At 33.6% G+C, this 23465-nt stretch overlaps 1 protein-coding gene across 1 annotated transcript in view; it reads left to right on the plus strand.

Annotated features, from left to right (window-relative positions):
* The window catches only part of LOC120424696 (uncharacterized), a 107769-nt gene that overhangs the window by 33888 nt on the left and 50416 nt on the right, over positions 1–23465 (plus strand). The window contains exon 2 of the mRNA XM_039588875.2: positions 6581–6657. Within this exon, the coding sequence (XP_039444809.1) occupies positions 6607–6657 (51 nt within the window). The 5' untranslated portion in view covers positions 6581–6606. The remainder of the gene's footprint in view (positions 1–6580; positions 6658–23465) is intronic.

Consider the following 23465-nt stretch of genomic DNA (forward strand, 5'->3'; position numbering starts at 1 on the left):
AACAACACACTCTGACCAATTCGCCACTAATTGCACTGACTTCCCCCTGAGTCCCCTTCAATACTCGTTGAATTCGTTCCACGAGTGGACCCCCTGGCCATACGACGGAACTGGAGCACCAGGCTCGTCAACCCTGGTACTTGGTATTCACATGGCACAGAACCGGACGGGGGGCACCCTAATTTGCCAATATCCCCTCTGAATCTGATCCATTATTCATCCGCGCGTGGGTCAATTTGTTCAATTTGTTTACTCAAACCTGTCAGCGGCCGAGGACGGACTCGTCTTTTCTTTCTTTCGTTTGCTCTGGCTTTATCTTTTGATACACTAAAAGGGGGCACAGTTACAAAAAACGTATGATTTTGTTTTTTTTAGCTTTATTAGGTTAAAAAAACTTTAAAAAATAAGCTGTGGTGGATTTAAAATGAACGTTAAATTTTAATTGATTTATAACAAAAGTGATTTACGTCTATTTGTCTGTGATTAATTGAGTAAAACAATATTTTTGACAAATTTCCAGAAACATTTTTTTTCAGTGCATCACGCTGGTAGCATGCAAATTATTTCACCGAGGTTTAAACTTTAAACCTCCAATGCATAATTTGCCATTTCTCTCATAACCCATTTTGTGTCGTTATAACCCTCACTTTCCACATGCAACTGAAGCAAAACTTTGTGCTGTGGCCGCTTGGGGCCACACATATCTGTTGGGTCTTCTTTGGGGAGCCGTTAGGCGAAGCTATGAAATGCGATAGCGTGGTTTGATATACCACTTTTGCAGAATGATTTTCGATTTCCTTAAGAAAGTTGAAATTTAGTTTTGAATACTTTGAAAATTTTTATTCTTGTGACAGAGTGGAAAAAAAAAATTTTTTGAAGAAAAATACACTTTTTCTGGATTGCCCAAAACAAAAAAATCGATCAGAAAATCTGTTTTCAATACACTAAATTCAAACAAATCAAAAAAGCTTTAAAAAGCCAATGTTTGAAGACTCAGCAAATTTCATTTTGATGTTATAAAAAATGTTTTTTCATAAAACAAATCAAAATGTATTTGAGCAGTTCATCACTAAACCCAGAAATGGATTTAAATTATATTTTTTTGTTTGGCTCAAACTTTGTGGAGGCCTTCCCAATCACCAAAGAAGCCATTTTGTGTCATTGGTTCACCCATACAAATCTCCATACAATTTTGGCAGCTGTTCATACAAAAATGGAACGTAAATATTCGAAACTCTGGAAAAAAAAACTTTTCAAGGATTTTTTTTGATTGATTTTAAGTCTTCGGCAAAGTTGTAGGTATTGATGAGGACTGTAGGTATTGACTACAGCCAATTTTTTTTTGGTTTTTTTTTATTTTTTTCGTGTTTAGGAGGTTATTTTGGGCAACTTTCGTTCTACGAAAAACTTTACTTCTCTTGTTTTATGTTTTCTTGATATATTTTTAGTATTTTAATTTGCATTTATCTTGTTTAGTTTATGTTTGTTTTTGAAAAGCCTTTTCTAAAATTACTTCATACTTCCTTTTACTTAAAATATAGTAAAAATGTTAGTAAAAAAACACAGCCAAAAATGAACTCTAAAACAATTACATTTTTAAAAACAATGGCAAAGTCACATAAAACAAGTCAAACTTCCAACCCTAAATTTTTGTAAAATTTTAAGAGTTCTTCTTTCCAATGCTTTTTTAAATATCAAAAATTAACTGAAAATGTATTTTTTGCAATTCCGTCTTGAAACTTCCAACTTTTCCTGTCATTCTCGCGTGACGAAACAGCCTACTTTTATCTACTTAAAATAACAGAATCGAATAGAAACACATTTGAAAACAAATGAAATGGATGCTGAAAAGTTGAACTTTTCAGCACTAGTTTTGAAAAGTAATACTTTTCAACATTTTTTTGATTTAAACGATTTATTGACAAAATACATGAACATTCGACTTATAATTTCACTCAATGGGTGTTTTTCAGAAATGCAAAAAATGTTGTATGGAACTCGTTGCAAAACTTGATATTTTCAGCACTCTTCGTATTTATCCAACTCGGTGAACCTCGTTGGATAAATGTACGACTCGTGCTGAAAAAATCCTCTTTTTGCAACATGTTGCATCTACTATTTTGCGATTTTTCATATCGACGCCCGTCGACGCGGGTTAGTTTCTAGATGGTTGAGAAAAAATATGTAGGGGAAATCTGCCCTTTCCAATCAAACACCTATCTTCGTCATATGGAGAGTTTGATGCTCGATTAAAGCTCCAAAAATACTATTTGGGCTATAAACTTACCAGCAACAGCACCGCCTCGAGTAAGCACTCAAATGTATGCCACTTACTGGCCAAAAAGATCACATTTAATGCACTTTTGATCATAATTTGTATTTTGCGAGACCACTTCTCATCATTTTGTTGGCACACACAGTGACACACACGAGAATCCCTCAAACGCTTAATGAATATCGTCAAAATTAACTTTTCACTTTCGCTTACTTTTCACGGCGCTTAAGATATGAAATTGCTTCCAACTACCGGCAACATGTTCTTTTGATCATTAGTAAGGCACTCACTTGAAGAATAATCCCGAAAAATGTAATAAATTAGCAAGCGCCATCAAAAAAACAAACGCGCCAAGTCGTTTGACGTTTCAATTTTCACTTTGCATTCTAATCGAAGGCTGAAGAAAACCGAGCGAGAGACGAAGGCAAAAAAGAACAAAGGCTGGCCGTCAACACCACCAGCAGCACAGCCAGCGATGCCAGGAAACTTTCCCTATAAATGCCACTTTTCGTGAGTGTTCGTTTGAACTGGCAGCGCAAATGGCAACACTCGACAGAGTGTTGGAAGAAAAAAGAACTAAGCCGATATTAGAAAAGTGGGCGTGGCCCAATGCATTCGCCTCGATTAGAATACCCTTGGGAATTTTTTTTTTGTTAAATGCTTGGTAAAGAAATAGAATAACTTTTAGTGAAAGTGAAAATAAACAGAAATGTTCACAAAAAGTTGCTCTACTCGTTGGTGTACTTGGTTTTAGTAAAATTCAAGGGAGACTCTAGATTATCCAGCATCATTCAAACACGACCGCTTATTAGGATTAAAATGGGTAGATTTCCCCTACACGGATTTTTTTCTGCAATTTTTTAATTAACTTTTTATACAAAAAGTAAATTTCCTAAAAAATCGTATTTTTTATTTTAGGACTTTTTGTTTTCAATGAGCAGTTCTCTCAGATTTCGTTCATTCGATTTTTTTGTATTTTTTAATCCGTCTGAAACTTTTTTGGTGCCTTCGGTATGCCCAAAGAAGCCATTTTGCATCATTAGTTTGTCCATGTAATTTTCCATACAAATTTGGCAGCTGTCCATACAAAAATGATGCATGAAAATTCAAAAATCTGTATCTTTTGATGAATTTTTTTGATCGATTTGGTGTCTTCAGCAAATTTAAGGTATGGATACGGACTACACTGGAAAAAAAATATACACGGTAAAAAAAATTGGTGATTTTTTATTTAAATTTTTGTCAGCAAAACTTGATTTGCAAAAAAAACACCATTTTATTTTTTTATATGTTTTAGAGGACATCAAATGCCAACTTTTCAGAAATTTCCAGGTTGTGCAAAAAATCGTTGAGCGAGTTATGAATTTTTGAATCAATACTGATTTTATCAAAAAATCGAAATATTGGTCGAAAAAAATGTTCAACTTCATTTTTCGATGTTAAACCGAATTTGCAATCAAAAAGTACTTTAGTGAAATTTTGATACACTGCACCGTTTTCAAGTTAAATCCATTTTCAGGTGACTTTTTTGAAAACAGTTGCAGTTATTCATTTTTTAAAATTAGTGCACATGTTTGCCCAACTTCGAAAAAATTTTTTTTGAAGAGCTGAGAAAATTTTCTATATTTTGCTTTTTTGAACTTTGTGGATGCGACCCTTAGTTGCTGAGATATTGCCATGCAATTGTTGAAAAACAGCAAAATTGATGTTTTCTAAGTCTCACCCAAACAACCCACCATTTTTTAGTGTCGATATCTCAGCAACTAATGGTCCGATTTTCAATGTTAAAATATGAAACATTCGTAACTTTTCGAAAAAAAATACTTTCATGATTTTTGAACTAAGACTTACATTTTAAAAGGGCGTATGTAAATCTTGACTTGAACTTTTTTTAAATATTGTTTTCGAAAAGATCGTAAAATTTCACAAATATTTCATATTTTAACTTTGAAAATCGAACCATTAGTTGCTGAGATATCGACATTAGAAAATGATGGATTTTTTGGTTGAGACTTAGAAAACATCAATTCTGGAGTTTTTTTTGAAAAGGTTCAGTAAACCAAATTTCCAGTTTTTGCTTTTTGGGTGTTTTTAGAACCGCCTTGAGTCAGGGGTATTAAAAAACACCAAAAAAGCAAAAACTGAAAATTTGGTTTATTGGTCCTTTAAAAAAAACTCCAGAATTTTTCTATTTTTAAACACTTGCATGGCAATATCTCAGCAACTATGGGTTGTATCAACAAAGTTCAAAAAAGCAAAATATAGAGAATTTTCTCAGTTTTACAATATTTTTTTCCAAAGTGGCAAACATTTGCACTTATTTAAAAAAAATAATAACTGCGACTATCAAAAAGGTTACCTAAAAATAGATTTTACTTGAAACGGTGCAGTTTATCAAAATTTCACTAGAGTACTTTTTGATTGTAAATTTGATTTTACACCGAAAAATGAAATTGAAATTATTTTGCGAACGATATTTCGATTTTTTGAAAAAAAATTAGTGTTGTTTAAAAAATTGATCACTCGCTCAAAGATTTTTTGCACAACCTGGAAATTTCTGAAAAGTTGGCATTTGATGTCTTCTAAAACATATCGAAAAATAAAAAAAAATAAAAATAGTGTTTTTTGCAAATCAATTTTTAGTGACAAAAAGTTAAATAAAAAAATCAACATTTTTTTTAACAGTGTATCATTTTTTTCAGTGTGGTCCATATCCATACCTACAAACCTTTGCCGAAGACACCAAATCGATCACAAAAATCCATAAAAAGATACACATTTTTGAATTTTCACACATCATTTTTGTATGGACAGCTGCCAAATTTGTATGGAAAATTATATGGACAAACTAATGATGCAAAATGGCTTCTTTGGGCATACTGAAGGCACCAAAAAAGTTTCAGTCAGATTAAAAAAATACAAAAATTAAAATTGATTTTATGATGGTTTATGATTTTTTTAAATAAAGATATTTGTAAGAAAATGAAATCCTGTTATTTATATTTCATGACCTAATTTTTTTTTGTAAAATCGAATTTGCAATGTGCTTTTCAATTTATTTGATTAAGTGCACCGTTTTCAAAATTTTGTTTTGTCTGAATAATTCCGGTTTTTCGAATTTTAAAAATAGTGTCCATGATTGTTCATTCCTGACTTTCGTACCTTTCGATTTTACATTTAAAATATAGGGAAAAATATTTTAAGAACAAGATTTAATTTTTAACAAAAATCAATGTTTTTTCAAAAAAAAATATAACTCGTCGGCAACATTTTGGTCCATTATTCTGAATGGCTTAAAAGGTGTGTGGTTTAAAAACTAAAAATTACGGATTTTGGGAAATTTATTTTTTGTGATAAAAAATTAATTGAAAAATCATTTTTTTCTGTTAAACTATTTTTTCTTTACAATACCTACAACTTTGCCGAAGACACCAAATCAATCAAAAAATTCTTGACAAGTTTTTTTTTCAGATTTTCGAATATCTACGTACCATTTTTGTATGAACAGCTGCCAAAATTGTATGGAGACTTGTATGTGTCCAATGACACAAAATAGCTAATTTGGTCATATGGAAGGCCTACACAAAGTTTGAGCCAAATAAAAAAATATAAGGTATAATCCATTTCCGGGTTTGGTGGTGAATTGCTCTAGGTATTGCCAAACTGGAATTTAAAATTGTGGAAGAAAACTATAATGTTATGCTATAACCGAATTGAATGCAGTTGAATTGAAAAATGTTTAAAACATTTCAAGAGTTAAATTCTTGGAAATCCTGACCTTTTGATAAAAAAAAAAAAACAAAAAATTTCTAGCTTTTCCCCGGTTTTTGGAGGATTTTGGTTAACTATAATGTTCAGATATTTGTAAAAAAAAAAACAGTCTCAATAAGTTAAATTTTTAATTGAATTTACCAGCATTTTGAAGGTACATAGGAAATACGAAAAAATAAACGAAGTGTATATGTTATGTTACTTTTGAACTCAGTTTCATTAACACTGAAGTATAATGAAGAACCTTAATTGGAATTTAATTAAATTTTAGGTGTTTTCAAATAAAATCTGAAAAAAATATTTAACCTCCTTATCTGGATGCTCTCAAAACTCATTGACTATCCCAACAATTTCTACACAATTCGAAGCTTGCGGCCGGCACTAATCACCGTTGAAAACCTCGTGCCCATTCATTGTATTACCACCGAGTGTCACAAGACTACACACACCGATCTGACACATCCGTTTACAACTTTTTATCTCTTTCTTCTTTCTCTTCTCTCTTTCCATTTCCTCCACCCTGTGCGCGCGCAGATTCATCGACTCAACAAAATTGAAGGATGCGGTTGACTAGGTTATTTTATACAACGTTACTAATCGGCATATTACAGGTGAGTGGTGTCATTTCTTTCAATTTCCGTCTGACAATGTTTTGACACGTGTGGCAAACCGCCATCCGATGCGCTTTCTTGCCGCCGTCAAAAGGGCTTTTTTACAATTTATGCAAAACAACAAAACGGTGCGATTTTACACATGTTTCGTTTTCCCATAAAAAAAAACACGACTTGTCAACAAACGGCTACGCGACACGCAATTCCGCCATTACTGTTTTGACACATGACGCTGCCATAATGGCGGCCAACGGCGCACGGCTGTCACACGAGCCGTCATCACCGTGTTTGCGTGCCAGCGGCTTGGTTCGCGATGTTGACAGTCGTGTGTAACGAACGGCCCGTTCGAAATCGATTAACGGAGCCCACACACACGCCACAGCAAGACATATTGAGATCGAAGCGGTACAAATTGGCCCGTTGTCGTCGCGACGTCTGGCTTGAGGGGGAGAAATATTATGGCAAATGTGTGTGTATGTTCATGCCGAGAGGGAATTAAATAGTCATTAGCGGAAGAAAAGGCAGCGCGGTTGGTCGGGGGTGCGGTTTCGTTCCGAGGATCACGGATTGGTAATGGTAGAGAAATGATACGCAAATGGAGCTGTCGAAAGTATCTGGACGCTTGATTGAGTCATCAAAGTAGATTAGTTTGTTGAAATTTTCCTTTTCAAGGAAAATTATTTAGTTTTGTTTTTTTGTCATTGTCTAGGCAACTAATATTGTAAATACAAGAATAAAACCCAAAAAAAATTAAAACTTCATGAAAATTATTCACCTGTTGAATACGGGCCTAACTCTGGTCCGTACTTTTGTTTTCTTCTTTAGTCGATTGTTCAATCTCGTGTCGTCGTAGCAAGCCTCGAATACTGCAGATGATCTCAAAGTAAAGGTCTTTTCTAATCGTCAGAGCAGCTTGCTGTGTTGCTGTAAAGAGAGCCGACAAAACGTGTAACTTTATCTTGTCATCATGTGACCAACTGGTCTCTTTTATTTGGTAGAGAATACTCTAAAGAGTTCTCTGATTAACTAATTAAAAAAGAGCCTTAGGGCAAATACAATAGAGTTATCTAAGCCCGATCTCACGCACACTAGCACGCCATTTGTTTTGCTGGCCGGTACAAAATTTAACCTCAATCTTTTTCGTGTACGTACACGCAATACATGCGCACGGAGATTACTCTATGAAATAATTTCAGCAACTTACCTCTCCGTCCTCTCCCTAAAATAGTTTAAACGAAAATTAACTGACCTAAACAGGACCTAATAAAACTAATTTTATGAAAAAAAGTTCGAGAAAACTCAATTTGAATTCTGAAACGGAATTCAACTCGAATGCGAATTCCGTTGCAAACGCGACAACCTGTACGAACACCGGTTGTTTATTTTGAAACGGAATTCGTATACGATTCCCATTGATTTCCGTTTCAGAATTTGAATTGAGTTGACTAGGCAACGATGCCTTTAGCGCGCACTTCACACACGCGTCTGTGCTGGGTAAGCTGTCAAACTGAACTGTGGCCTACTGAGCTCAGTACTACTGACTGCTGCTGCTGCTATCTGAGCAATGGTCTCTTCCCATCGCTAGAGCAGCTTGCTGGGCTACTGTAAAGAGGGTCGGCAAAACCAATAATCTTTGTATATGTCATCATATGACCAAAGGTCGCGTTTTTTGGCAGAGAAAACTGATACAGTTCTCTGATTTTCAATTGTCAAAAGAATTTGAAATGAAGCTAAAACACTTCCCGCAATATCACCTACGCATAAATATTCGGTAGTAGGAGGGAGGGTACGAGATCTTCTGCACCCCCCCCCCTCCCGATTAGAACAATTTCCCTGGCAATTTAGCGGGGGGATGGCAACCCTATTCCGACCAAAGCAAACTGACAACAGTCGACATTAGCACGGTTGTCAAATGAGAGCCCACAACAAAAGCAATAGCTGTCAAATGGTAGCCCATAACAAATCATTGTTTGGGTTTTTGATTTTCAAATTTTTCACAATTTAAACGATAAATGCCAGAAAAGAACACGTGAATTGTGTTGCTGATGGCAAATTCTATCATATTCTTGTAGATTCCATCCCAATATTGGCTGAAAATTCATATCGAAAAAAGTGATTTTTCTGTTTACCTTTTTTTGCTTTTTTTCTTTTGGTCGACAAAACAGTGCGCCCGTACACTCAGAATCGGCATTACACATTTTCCAGTTTGCTTTTACACATTTGCATGGGACTTTTGAGTTCAACACACATCGTGTAACCATAGTAATATGTATAAGACTGATTGACAGTGTTTGTTTTCTGAACTTCCAAGATGGCGTCTTCTTCGCTACCCCCTGCAATTTAGGCTGCCCTCCATGTGTCCTCCAAATCCCCTCCCTCCCCCCCCCCATACACAGTCAGAAATCGGCCCCACTGCTCAACACCATTGCTTGGGCGCCACCGAGGCCGACTGGGAGCGAACCCAGGCCGACTGAGTGAGAGGCAACCACGCTTACCACTACACCACCGACCCCGACCCCGTGAAATAAATGTAATTTATATTGATGGATCGAAATTCGAAAGTATTGATCAACATCACCAATTTATATATTAGTTTTTTTAAATGCTATGAGCAATTCTTCACCAAACCCGGAAATGGATTTTAGGTACTTATATATTTTTTGATTTGGCTCAAACTTTGTGGGGGCCTTCCCTATAACCAAAGAAGTAATTGTGTGTCATAGGTTTACCCATAAAAGCCGCCATGCAATTTTGGTAGCTGGTCATACAAAAATGGTACGTAAATATCCGAAAATCTGTAACTTTTCAAGGAAAAACTAACTTAATCCACCTATGTGGTTGGAGCCTTCCTCACAACAATGGCTGTACACAAGTTTCATCTATTTTTTAGATCCGGCTTCAAAAAAGTACATCGGTATCACTTAAGTGGCCATATCTCGAGACAGGGTTGCCAGATCTTCAATGTTTTGGGCTCGTTGGAAAAGTTTTTTGATAACCTAACCAACGATGGGTCGGATGATGGATCCGGACAAAGTTTACATACATTTAAGTGAGATCCGGCTTCAAAAAAGTACATCAATATCACTTATGGGGCCATATCTCGAGACAGGGTTGCCAGATCTTCAATGTTTTAGACTTGTTGGAAAGGTCTTTTGATAATCTAACCAACGATGGGTTGGATAGTGGAGCCGGACATAGTTTACATACATTTAAGTGAAATCCGGCTTCAGAAAAGTACATAAATGTCACTTAAGTGGCCATATCTCGAGACAGGGTTGCCAGAACTTCAATGTTTTGGACTCATTGGAAAGGTCTTTTGATAACCTAACCAACGATGGGTCGGATGATGGATCCGGACATAGTTTACATACAGTTAAGTGAGATCCAAATATATGTGAAAACACATTTTTATACATAACTTTTGAACTACTTATCGAAACTTCAATCTGTATAAAACTCGATCTATGGGACTCTAAACCAAGTCGAATGCAACAAGTTCGGGTCAAATCGGTTCAGCCAGTGCCGAGAAACATGAGCTAGTTTGTTGGTCACATACATACATACACACACACCACGGCGTGTTTTCTGGGCAACCTTAAGGAGAAAAAATAGTCATCACTACTTTCAAAAGTGTCTTATATGAAATTTTCTCAGCTTTCCAATTCTTCTAAGAGCGAAATGTTTCATCGGAAAATTTCTGAGATATCTCTATTTTAAGTATTTTCTTTTAAAATCCTTGATCATTTATTGGAAACTTTTAAATAACAGTCCAGGAAACTTGTCAAATGATGTATTTCATGTGTATTTTACTGACCAAAATGTGCAAAATAAAACAAGAAACAACTTTGAAGAAGGTTGAAAACCGCTAAACATTTTGAAAATTAAGTTTTAGCCGAATTTTTGAATATGTGGGATTTATTCAAATAATAAAATAATAAAACCGTATTGAAATATTATTTTTACAAGAACAAATAGATTATTACATAATTGTTGTGTACAAATAACACCGGTCTGCTCTGATTCAGCTTGGAATTAGCTGATACAACCGAAATTTCTACAGGTTTGAGATTGATATGGTATTACAAGATTTTTATGAATAAATATCATATTTCCTTAATCAAACACTAACTAGTTGCATGGATACAAAACATGTTTTATACTCGAAATTATACTGTTGCTAGCTTTAGGAGAAATACTTTTCATAAGTATGAAATGATTGTTTCAGTTTTTTTGTATTAAATGATCAAGGAATTAGCAATATTTTAGAAGTTTATAAGACTCTCATCTTTAATCTCATCTTAAAAAAATATATATGTCTTCATATCAAATGGTTTGGAAAGAAAGTTTCTGTTAGATTTTTTTTATTAAAATACTATTTAATTTTTGTTCAAAAAAAAAAAAAGTTTGTGACGGTGTTTTCAGAATTCTGAATTGGAAGACTCGAGTTTTATTGCTACTTTTAAGTGCATTTTCTACAGAAAACATTTTATAAAATTTTATCTTTATGTAATACTCATGAAAATATGACTTCTGAAGCTTGCTACAGTAATATGTAGGACATTTTCGATTTCAAATCATATTTGTATTTATGTTCCTGGTTAATGTTTGCTTAAGAAAATATCAAATTTATTCATTAAAATTCAAAAATACATTTAACAATCACAAACCTGCCAAAGTTTCGGTTGAAAAAGCTAAATCAGAGTAGACACGTGATATTTGTACACAAAAAATATGTAATTATCAAATAATTCTAGTAAAAAATACATTTTTACACCTTTTTTTTATTTTAATTTCTGTATAAATCCCAAATATTCAAAAACTTAGACAAAACATAATTTTTAAAATGTTTAGCGGTTTGCAACCTTCTACAAAGTTGTTTTGATTTTGATGAGAAAATGACTCATGAAACACATCATTTGATAAGTTTTCTGAACTGTTGGTATAAAGTTTCCAATAAATAATAAAGGAAACCAAAAAACTTAAAATAGAGATATCTCAGAAATTTCCCGATGAAACATTTCGCTTTTAGAAGCATTGGAAAGCTGAGAAAATTTCCTATAAGATACATTTGAAAGTGGCGATGACTATTTTTTCCTGATAAGGTTGTTTTAGAAAACACGCCGTGACACATACACACACACATACACACTAGGATGTAACAAAAATGACTTTTTGGCGGGCATTCAAGGGTTTGTTCCGGTGGGCATACTAACCCTAAATCCAAAATATGAGCTTGATTGGACGTAACAGGAGCAGGCGCTCCGCCTTTCAATTTTAAATGGGATTTAACCCGTAAAAAAAGATTTTTTCAAAAATGTCACTTTTTGAGGCATTTTGGCCACTGAAGCGTTTATTTTCAACATCATTGGCGTGTAGGCCAGATCCTTGCGCATCTTTTGGTATATATAACATTGACATTTGGAGCACCCTGGAGCTCGGTACAGGCCTTCAAAGTTTGGCATTTTTTCGAAAAATCGGCCCCGGCAAAATCAAATGGCGTCTAGGGCGTCGCGAGGCGCGACGCATATCTTTTTTGCCGGGACCGATTTTTCGAAAAAATGCCAAACTTTGAAGGCCTGTACCGAGCTCCAGGGTGCTCCAAATGTCAATGTTATATATACCAAAAGATGCGCAAGGATCTGGCCTACACGCCAATGATGTTGAAAATAAACGCTTCAGTGGCCAAAATGCCTCAAAAAGTGTCATTTTTGAAAAAATCTTTTTTTACGGGTTAAATCCCATTTAAAATTGAAAGGCGGAGCGCCAGCTCCTGTTACGTCCAATCAAGCTCATATTTAGGATTTAGGGTTAGTATGCCAACCGGAACAAACCCTTGAATGCCCACCAAAAAGTCATTTTTGTTACACTCTAATACACACACACATACACACAGACATTTGTTCAGTTCTCGATTCTGAGTCGATATGTATACATGAAGGTGGGTCTACGACGTTTTTATACGAAGTTCATTTTTAGAGCAGGATTATAGCCTTACCTCAGTGAGGAAGGCAAAAAGAAACCCAGATCGTCAAAAAATCGATTTTTAGTCATAATTTGGGTTTAAATGATAATTTTACATGGAAACCAGATGAGGGCAGATTCAGGTTCAGCGGGCAAAATTTCATGAAAAAACATATATTTGGAAAAAAATCGAATTTCGTTGGGGTGGTCCCGTCTGATTTTCCCTTGAAAATCAAACTTTTTCCAATGAAGATACCTCGAGTTTAAAGAAAAACACCCCCGAGATTTTTTTCAGTGTTTGTAGTGCTGGATCTCTTCTTTCAAATGCAACCTGGTCCTTGAAATGTCCTTTTCGAGATATTTAAGTTTCAAATTTGCATCTTTTTTTTTACCATAAAATGCCTGTAGCTTTTGACCCTCAAGTCCAAATTGACCAGTCAAAAAATAAAAATGTTTTTTTTAGAGCTCTAAAAGTGCCCTTCATATTTTCCATGATAACATCAATAAGAAATAGGTATCTTACTGGGTAACATTTACAATAAAAACAAGGAAAAAATGAACAAAAAACTAAAAAGCGGTACAATTTATTTAAGTTAATATAATTTCTTATTTTTCTCATTTAAATATTTGTTTTTTTAAATATTTTCTGTGTGTTTTGTCAATTTTTAGGAATCATAACTTGGCCAACAATTTGAAAAAAAAATGTTTTTTTTTTTTGGAAAACCTTATCATAACCTATGCCAAAGATTTGTGATCAGAACATGCCATCTCAATGTACAGATTTTTGAAAATATTCATAGCACTTGTGTATGGACAGCCCCCATTTTGAATGCATAAATCAATCATGCAAAATAGCAGTTTTTTTTAATTTAATGATTAGCAAAAACGAATTTAATTTAATAATCTGCAACAAAATGTTGCGTTATTTTTTGGTTTCGAATCTGTTTGTTTTTTCTTCTCTCAAATATTTTGTCAGGTCAGGGATATTATTCAAATGTCCGCAAAGGTCTGCAAGTACGAGGTTTGTCTTCCAAAAACGGTTTACAAAAACGTACCATGGGATTTGAACACTTTGTTCGTGGTTCCCATTTTCATGAACGTATGTTCACGATTTTGGGAACTCTTTTTCTCCGTGTGGTACTCCAAGGTTGAGAACCGCTGACCTAAAATATATTGAAGATAAGTCTTTTTTGTTAAGATACAGCCACTCAAATAAAGAAAAAACAAAACAGAAATATCAAGGCAGTCCGTGTTTCTCGTTGTTACACTCTAAAAAATTACCCAGCAAATTTACAAAAAAACACGAAATTTTAAAATGAATAATTTTATTTTGAATGAAAAAAAAACCCTTCTGGGTTAATGTAGATGTGAAAGGTACAAAAAAACCCTTAAAATGACGTGTTCCAAAATTATTTGCAGTTGACTAACGAAAAATGGCTGAGAAAATACGTTTTTCGAAATTTTGAGTACCAAATTTCCATCTCAACACCGTTTCACGAGGCAAATGTCTTTTTTCATGTACAAAAATGGAATGGGGTCGTAACGTCCCTCCATAATGAGATATCAAAAAATGGACCTCGAAGTTACCCCTCAGAGCAAAGTTTCACGCAAATCGCCAAACATAAAACCTGCCGATTTTTTTTTTATTTTAATGTTCTCGAAAAAAATAAACCGTAATACTCAACAGAAAAATATCTATCAAGTTTCTTGTATAGATGTAAATGTAATAAGAAAGCGAGAATATTTTAACTTATATAAATTAACAATTAAAATAGAGATGTAGAAATCCTTACTCCTAAACAAATGTTTGTGCACGTTTTTTTAATAAATCAAATTACCATATCATGTTATGATTGAATTAAGAAAAAGTATTTTCAAAATTAAAAAGGCCAGCCCTACTGCGTTGTGTTTACCGCCGAGAGTATTCTAAGAACGGATCACATTTCTCAGAATCAACAGAGGCGCGATTTATGCTTGCTTTGGTGTTGTCTAAGGTGTAATAATTCAATGTAAAATACATGAAATACTAAGTCTTGAATTACTCGCTAAGTGATATAATTCGAAATTTCATAACCAGTTGGTAGAAAGTCCTAAGTCCGCTGACTTGCACTGTTTCACAAGCATGTAATTTCGCGTTATTTTTTACCCCCACTACCCTCCAACAACACCCCAACAATAATGTTCCCATCCGTGGATGAGAGAACCAGACACAACAAAAATAGAAGCAAAAAACTGAAAATACTTTGTTTCCCGCTCGATGAATGCTGCGCGCTCCTCTGAAAAAAGTGAGAGTGACTCAACGAGTTTGGACCCTCGGGCGAATCGCGAGTTGGAGAAAAAGAGAGGAAGAAAAAAATAACAATAATAACAGCTGAGGTCCGTCCAAGAGGAGAGACTTGACGTGACGTGACGTGCGTGTGTGTGTGTGACGCCGTGACGGTTACCACACTCATGACTTCAAGTCCGGATTCCGCCACTTTTACCCAAAGTTGGGTAATATTGTTTTGAAACCGGATTGATTTCGTCTTTTTAAAAGGATTTCTTAGCAAAATGTTTACAACCTAACCTCAAAATGTAACTTTTCAAGCCACATGCGTAATTTGAATTTGCTTAGTTTCTACGCCTTATTTGACAGCTCTTGATCAAAGTTGAATGATCGTTGAATGAACCCGGGGTCCATTCACAAGGCAATTCTCGCCCGGCCTTAAGTTTCCCATAACGATCGTGTTTCGTGATCAAGAAAAAAAGAGGAAGTAGAAGAAGGGAAATAAAGGAAGAGAAAGAAGAGTTAAGCACGCGCGCGCGCTTTGGCGTGTTGATTCATGTTTTATGGCGACTATTATTGCGGGTATTTATTTGTTTGTACGCGTGCACTTAAAAAGTGGTTTTTCGTTCACCGAACGATGCCGCAATTTATGTGTTTGTTTTTTTTTCGGTTGCGGTCAGATTGAGCGATTTTGTGTGGTTGTTTGAGGGGGAAGTTTTATAGCAGTATCTTTCTGGAGCTACTTCAGCAGGAGATGATTGTCGGGAGTGTACTTTTTTTCTCGTTTGAGCTGGTTTTTAGTGTCTGGTACTCTTTTTATAGCGTCTATTAAAATTTGCTCTATGAAGTTCGAAAGTGAATGGATGCCGGAAATTTTTTATGTGTTGTGTGTCAACTTTTTTGAGTGAAGAGTAATTTTCTACATATTTGCAAGTAAATTTTTAACTGCACTTTTAATTTCTATGAAACTTTGTTCATCGATTTGTAATGTCAAAATGGCTTCATTTGTATTATTGGTTCGTTGATACAAGCCTCCATACAAATTTTCACTTAAAATTTCTTTGTAAATATTTGCAAACCATTTCAAAATGCAAATTCAAAGGATCCAAACAAAATTGCCCTTTTTTAAACATGGTATAGTAATAAATACCCGATTTTTACCAACTTTTATTCTCCTTTGAATCCAAATATCAATTATTGAAAAGTACCTTAGTAAAAATTTGATAAATTGCACCTTTTTATACCTTTTTCTCAAAAACATAAAAAAGTGAAAAAATACGCAGTGAAAGGTGAAAATTTGGTTGGTCAAAAAGACTCAAAAAGATAGTTCAATGTTTGTGTAATGTTTAAAATGTGAAATAAGGCTTTCTAGTCAGAAATTTGCCAACACATTCAAAGTATGTTTACATGGCTGCTGGGAGATTGTTTGCATCAGATCTCCTATCTCTTTCTAGAAAAAGTTTTTCGTCAGGCGAATTCTAGCTGGGTTTTTTGTCTGACTGCCCGATATGTCAGCCAACATATTTCGCAGGGCTGTGACAGCTCGAGCACGACCATTGTTTGCATCAGGACACTGTGACGAGGAGTTCGTCATTTTCTGGTTAAATTATATTTTTTCACTGGGCCTAGAAAGCCTTATTCCGCAGAAACTGTTTGAAATTACACTTTTTTTTAATAATAGATCAATCATCATTCTGAGATGTAATGTAACCATGATTTGTTTTACTGTTTACTCAGAATTATAAAAAAAAGTTAAAAAAAGTTTTTTTTTGCGTTTTTTTATTTGTTGTGTGTCATCTGTCACGGGTGACATTGAACGGTCATGATTGACCGCCACTTACATTTATTTTGTAAAATCAGGAAACCCAATTTCATGAACAAATTTTTTGTGTAAGTGTCCATTCTTTAAATTTGTACCCTATAAAATGATTTATTTTAAGAGGTACCAATTTCGCTGGTTCGATTCCCGCCTTATCCTCCTGGCATTCTATCGGATGGGAAAGTAAGACGTCGGTCCATTTGCGTAAGAGAGGTTTTGGATGACTCACCACACATAACCTTCGGACGCCTAGAAATGAGCAGAAACTTGCAACAGAGACCACAAAACACGAGGGGTTTGTTAAAGTGCAATTGGATAACTAATTGGATAATTTTTTAAATAATTTTTTAATGTGTTGGTTTGTCGTGATTAGAAATTCTGAAGATGATTGCTTCAATGTGTTGAGAATCTCTTGAAAAATTTAGATTTTTTAAATTGCCGATTTAATGTTTTTGGCAGAATAAAAAAAAACTTTTTCAAAACGATTGCCTTTTCACTTTTTAGCATTTCAAAAAGACAACTTTTTCACTATGTTGATGAAAATCAAGTTAAAATTACTGGAGTTTTTTAAGGTCCTATAAACAAACTTTTTTTTTGGGTTGTTTTTGAATACCCCTGACTCAAAAACACCCAAAAGCCTTTTGTCTTTCAACAAAATGATAGAATTTCAATTCACAAAATGTTTGACCTTATTGTAAAAAACTAAAAACATAACAATATAAAAATCAATGTAGATTAACTAAACGGCATTTTTTTCCCAAACCGCAAACAATTACTCCTTTTTTTAATATTATGGCATTAACATTGAGATTGACATGACATTTAAATGATTCAAATTTATTTTTTAAATATTATTCAAAAGGTAAAATTTGTTTCAAGATTTATATTGTTAAAACATGTAGGGGAGTTTGGGGTAATTTGGACACCCCTTTAAAAATCACGTTTTCTTCGGATATAAAGTGAAAACGGCAATTTAAGTGATAAGGCTAGTACCAGTAATGGCCTAGGAGTATGGACAAACCCAAAAAGTTGGAATAGGTTAAGTAGTTTTGGTATAATGTATAAAAGTTTCCAAAGGCCGGTTGGCACTGCCTTAAATTCTAATATTTGAAGGTTAGGAAATAAGGTTTTGCAGGGGTTATATGGCAAAAAAGTTGACATTTTTTTGTTTAAGGGGGTTGCTTGAACGATGCCTGAGATATGTACGTATAAAAATTGTGCATTTTATCCATTTTTATCATCAAAAATCGCAATTTATGATAGAACATGCTATGGGGAAATTTGGACATGGCTTGTGGGGTAATTTGGACATACCTGAAAGTCTACCTGCCAGGCAACAAAAAAGTAACTTTCATGGTTGGATGAGTTTTTAAAGGGATTTAGATAAATTTAGAGGGATTTAATATGTCAAAACAATCAAAAATGAATGTGAGCAATGAAAACTTTCACAAAACGCCTAATTTTTAATTTAGATAAATTTATTCCAATATTCGAATTGATGAAAATCTGATTACTGTACATTTGGCGTTCAACAAGACTCTAATGTTGATTGCTTTTAATTAATTTCTTTGGCGTTTCTAATTTCTATGCTGGTTTACAATAATATTTAAATTTGAAGGGCTACAGAATGTAAAATTTAAAAAAAATGATTTTTTTAGGCTAATAAATTTTATATATAAAGATTGATTTATATAAACATAAACGATACCTTAATCACTAAAAACAAGTATAGTGTGCCTGATCCAGAATCAATGTTTAAATAATTTCAGTATTAATGATTAAATTAAGTATACTACACTGAACTATTTGTTATCTTCCTATTGAATTATAGTTCTATCACAAAATCATTATTTAATCCTTTGATGAAATATTGTGAGCAACACTTCAAAATATAAAGCAATTACAAAACCAGGTTGAAGGATAAAAAACATGCTCAAAAAATTAAATGTTAAACTTATTCTTCAACATGTGTCCAAATTACCCCACAAAAAGTGTTCATATTACCCCACAAGGCATGTCCAAATTACCCCATAGAGGTGTTCATATTACCCCCACGCAAAAATGTGGGGGTAATTTGGACACCTTTTAACTTTTGCGATAAAAATGGGTTTTTCATCAAAATTTATCGAAATGAATGACATTTTTCCATCAAATATGGTCTCTATTATCCTCTGGTGTCATCCACATTCCTTTATAATATCCATACAGCCCGTAACAGAGCAATTTCCTTAGGGTGTCCAAATTACCCCACACTCCCCTATAAGTCAACAAAAATTTCCAAGTTTGAGACAAATTCGTGGGAAACAGTTTTTTAAATAAATATAATCTTTGTTTTTGCTGACAAAAAAAAATATGTAGAAATTATAAAAAAAAACTAGTTCTAGTAAAAAATCCTATATATCTGAAGATATTTTTGAATTCTAAAGAGTTGGTGAAGGTGACTTGTGACATTTTAATACATTTCGACCATGCTCAGTATTATTCCTTATGATTCTAGTTGTATTTAATTTGTTCAAAAAAAGAAAAAATGAACAACTCGATTTGCTACTCTTTTTTTACAGTGCAATTTTTTCTCGAAATTCTTTAAAAACAAGTTTTTTATTATTTGTTTAAAACGAAAATTATATAGTAATTTTTAACAATTTTATTTTCTTTACTTTTAATTTTCCTTTTTATTCATTAAATTTTTCATTATTTTGTGCCGATTAATAATATTTTTTTTATTTACTTCTTTCCAGGTAAAATTCGCTCAACTTTTCACGTAAGCATCTCGAAACGATCATTGCTTTAAACCGATAATAATACTAATAATCACTTCATCAGTTCCCACTAACAACAACTTCCCATGCGAAAGGTAATCCATCAATTTTCCCTTTCACAACAAAAAAAAAACTCAAGCTCAATCATGATTAGCACTCACCTGTCCGGGCGGGCTGACTTTAAGACTTAAGGCTTAGGGTATTTCAACAATCGTGAAATAAAATTAAGAAAAAGTAATACACTTTGGCGTTTATACACTCTTAGACTATTTTAGTCACGTTGAAATTGTTTTTAATAATTCATTGAAAATCAGATTTGCAATAACTCACAAAATATTAAAAAAAAAAACAACTTGAAACAATTCCACCATATTCCAGTTCCCAGAGTTATAATTAAAATTTATGACATTCAAAACGGGAAGGGACAGCTTCATGGTCGCACCACACAATGATGGATGTGTGGAGCCTAACCTTATGGTGGTCACTTTGAGACACAGTCATCTTCAGAGAAAGTGTTTAGGGGAGGTGGGGGTAAGACGGCAATGCGCTTATTTTACTACTTAACATGATAAAAGTTACCAAAATATCTCATGATATTGTACCTTAGGCTAAATAGGTTACTTTGAGCCACTTTTTGCAAAACTAAAAAGTGGTTTGTTAACAAAATTTTGATACTTAGGAAAAAATTGCCGTAATCACCAATGTATCATTTGGAAAATAAATCTTTGATTTTAAACTGTTTTAAAAACATTTTGGAACATATTACTAAAAGCTTTTCATTTCGCAGTCATGGTGATAATTTCCTTAACAGAGTTAGATAAAAATATTAGATTTTTATGATTTTTTTTTCTTAGTTATCTAAGTTGCAAAATACGGTGGCCGTATTACCCCCGCAAGAGGAGGAAGGATCTGAAAAACACATTTTTTTTAAATCAATAAAAATTATAGAATAGTTTATTTTAAAGATACCAAGTTAGGTAATTTCTATAAAGGAGACTTCCAACTAGGATCTGTACTAAGTTGGAGTTGAAAATAAAGGTTTATTTTGATTTTAAATGAGTTTTTACCTTAGGGTGGCCGTCCTACCCCCATCTGCCCTATGCCTTTTTTGTTTTGTTTCTCTTTTTGTGACATTTTGTTTCAAGTTTGTTTTAACTTTACATTTTTGAATTTTTATGTCTTGTTTATTTAATTTTTCAAATTTAATTTAATTTTTATTCAACTAAAAAAATGCATTTTTCCCAAAAAATAAAATTTTTACCCTCAATCCCAACTGTGGTTATTACATTGTTTATGACAGCACCACAAGATTTCTCTGGTGGGGGGACTCTGGTGTAGTGATGTTGTGTTCTTTTGCCGAGTTTATTTTTTTGTGGTCATTGCCGAGATTCGCCAGGGGTGCCTTTGTGAAAAGAGCATAAAAACGAGCCAAGCTCAAAACGTGTGTGTGTGTGGGAAGGGTGGGAAAAATTCGTGTGCTTTTTCCCTCTTTGAGATTCAACCTTTCTTGACCAGAAAGCTGGAAGGAAATTATAGCTTATGAGATGGATATGTAAATGTGTGTGTGATTTTATGAGGGAAGTGAATAATGGCTGGTATTGTTGTTTGCAGCCTGGGTGAGGAAGGTGTTTGATCTATTCCTCTCTCTTTCTCTGTGCACCACAAACGAGGTGGTATACTTATGCCACCTTAATGGTACGGTGTAATGTAAACTTTGGTTCCGATGGTGCTGGCTGATTATTGAGTGCGATGCTATTGTTGTCGAGGTGATTTTGTGATTGATTGATCAACTAAGTAATTATGCCATGTTCAATTGATTTTCTTTTATCTTAAGTATAGTTTTGATAATTTCAAGAAATTATCTCTAATTGGAAGTTTGAAACAATAAAAAAAACAGTTTTGCGAAAAATCAATCATTAGTAGCTTTTGAATTTATTTATTTTTCAAATGAGAGGTAGAATTTAATGATCTGGCAACAGTGCCAAATAATAGTAGCACTTAATTGAAATGTGTAGGGCTGTTCATGATCGGTTGTAATGCAAATTTTCAGATCAATATTTTCTTTACATAGAACTTTACCAATAAAGCACAAAGTTTGTTAATCTGGCAACACTGTCCTGAAATGTTATGACTAAGCTGGAATCAATCGATTTTTTATACTTCTATTCAGTAATTTATTTTGAAATGTTGTTAAAAGATTTTGTAATTTTGTTTCAAAATGTTTGCTTTATAAAGTTAAAAATTATTCTTTTGAACACTTTATGTGCATCTTTGTAAATTTTGAGCGAAATTGAATAAGATTAACCCATTGATACCCGAGCCTAAAGTTGGCGAAACAAATGTTTTTCATACAAAAATTACTTTTTTAAAGCGCTTATAACTTTTAAGGATCGAGTTTTACAGCTTTGGTATGTTCTCTGTAGAGCATTAAACTTTCAATAAGAATCTCACTTTTGGGAATGTTTGGATGGAAGTGGCGCCCCGTGCAGACCAAACCGTAAAAAACTTTTGTTTACCATACATTTTTTTTTTCATTTTTTTTCCATACAAAGTTCACCTCCGAGTATCAATGGGTAAATGGTGACCGATTTTGCTCATATTTGGCCCAGAGTCCTAAAATAGGTCAAGGAACAATATTCAGCTTGTGGAGCGAGGTTTTGAAAAAAAGTCCCATATTATGGGCAAAAAATTGAGAACCACTATTCAGCATCCAGGTTTCAGGCATCTTGAAAAAATGTTTTCCCAGCAAAATAAAAAAAAAACAAACAAAATATTTATTTGAAAACTTTGTCTAAACCGAGAAAAAATATAGAAAAAAACACACCCCTAATTATGATATGATCGAAAATAAATTTGTAATATTTGTGTTCTAGAGTTAGGGGAAAATAATTTCTTGCTAGGTTATCGGCGCTTAATAATTTAAATATATTTTGGATATGTGGAGAAAACTTCGTTTTTTGGGAATTATCTTTCGGAGGCTGTATCAACCATTGGTTCTAATCTTTAATACCTTTGAAGTAGATTAAAGAAGAAAAAACCTAATCTCTAAGAACAAAATCATTTTATAGAAGCTCAAGCTTTAGTCAGGCTTTCAACAAAATATTTTTTTTGTGCACGATAACGAAATTTAAAATGCAATTTTAAATGCAAATTTAATTTTTCATTTCATTTTTTTTAAGTTTTTTTTTATTTTTCAAAAAATATGGTTTTTTGGAAAATTGGCAACACTGCCAAATAAATTCAGACCTTCTTGGTATTTCGCGAAAACTTTTAATTTTGTTTATATTATAACTATATATTTTTTTAAGAAGTTCTAAGAAATACCTATAGTTTTGCCGAATGCACCAAAACAATCAGAAAATTCGATTTCAAGATACAAATTTTTAAATATTTCAACATTTTCGCTTGCGAACTTTTTTCACCCGCGAAAAAGAGAGGAGTCAAATCACGCAAAAGAAAATCACTCCCGAAATTCTTCAAGAAATCAATCTGCTGATTATTTTTTTGTGAATTTCATTGTCAGCACCACTTAATCCCATCTATCTACATTCATTTTTCGACGTGTGACGTTACATTTGCAAGTGTAGTAGTGCACAAGATGTTCCGCCGAATAATTAAGATGATGATTTTTTAGATTCTTTTTACCGATCTTTCGTGCGCGAGACAGGAGAGCCATGAGAGCGCTTCGGATTTTCTCTTGATGAACGTCCAAAGATTTACTTTTGATGATGATTATTTCATCGCTGGACAATTTGTATGGACGTACTGTTATCCAAAATGACTTGCGTGGGCATAGCAAATGAAAAACATAAATTTACATTCAAATTAGAAATTTACAAACAAATCAAAAACCTAATGCTTAGTTTTGAAAGAATTACTAATTTTGTTGTGAAAACAAACATTTATCTTTGAAAATATCAATATTTTCCAAAATTTGCAATTTGTGTGTCAAACGCAGCTCAATTTTAATAACTAAATAACAAGTTTCTAGAACGAGAAATAT

The sequence above is a fragment of the Culex pipiens genome, chromosome 1, assembly GCF_016801865.2.
Source record: "Culex pipiens pallens isolate TS chromosome 1, TS_CPP_V2, whole genome shotgun sequence".
Taxonomy (NCBI): domain Eukaryota; kingdom Metazoa; phylum Arthropoda; class Insecta; order Diptera; family Culicidae; genus Culex; species Culex pipiens.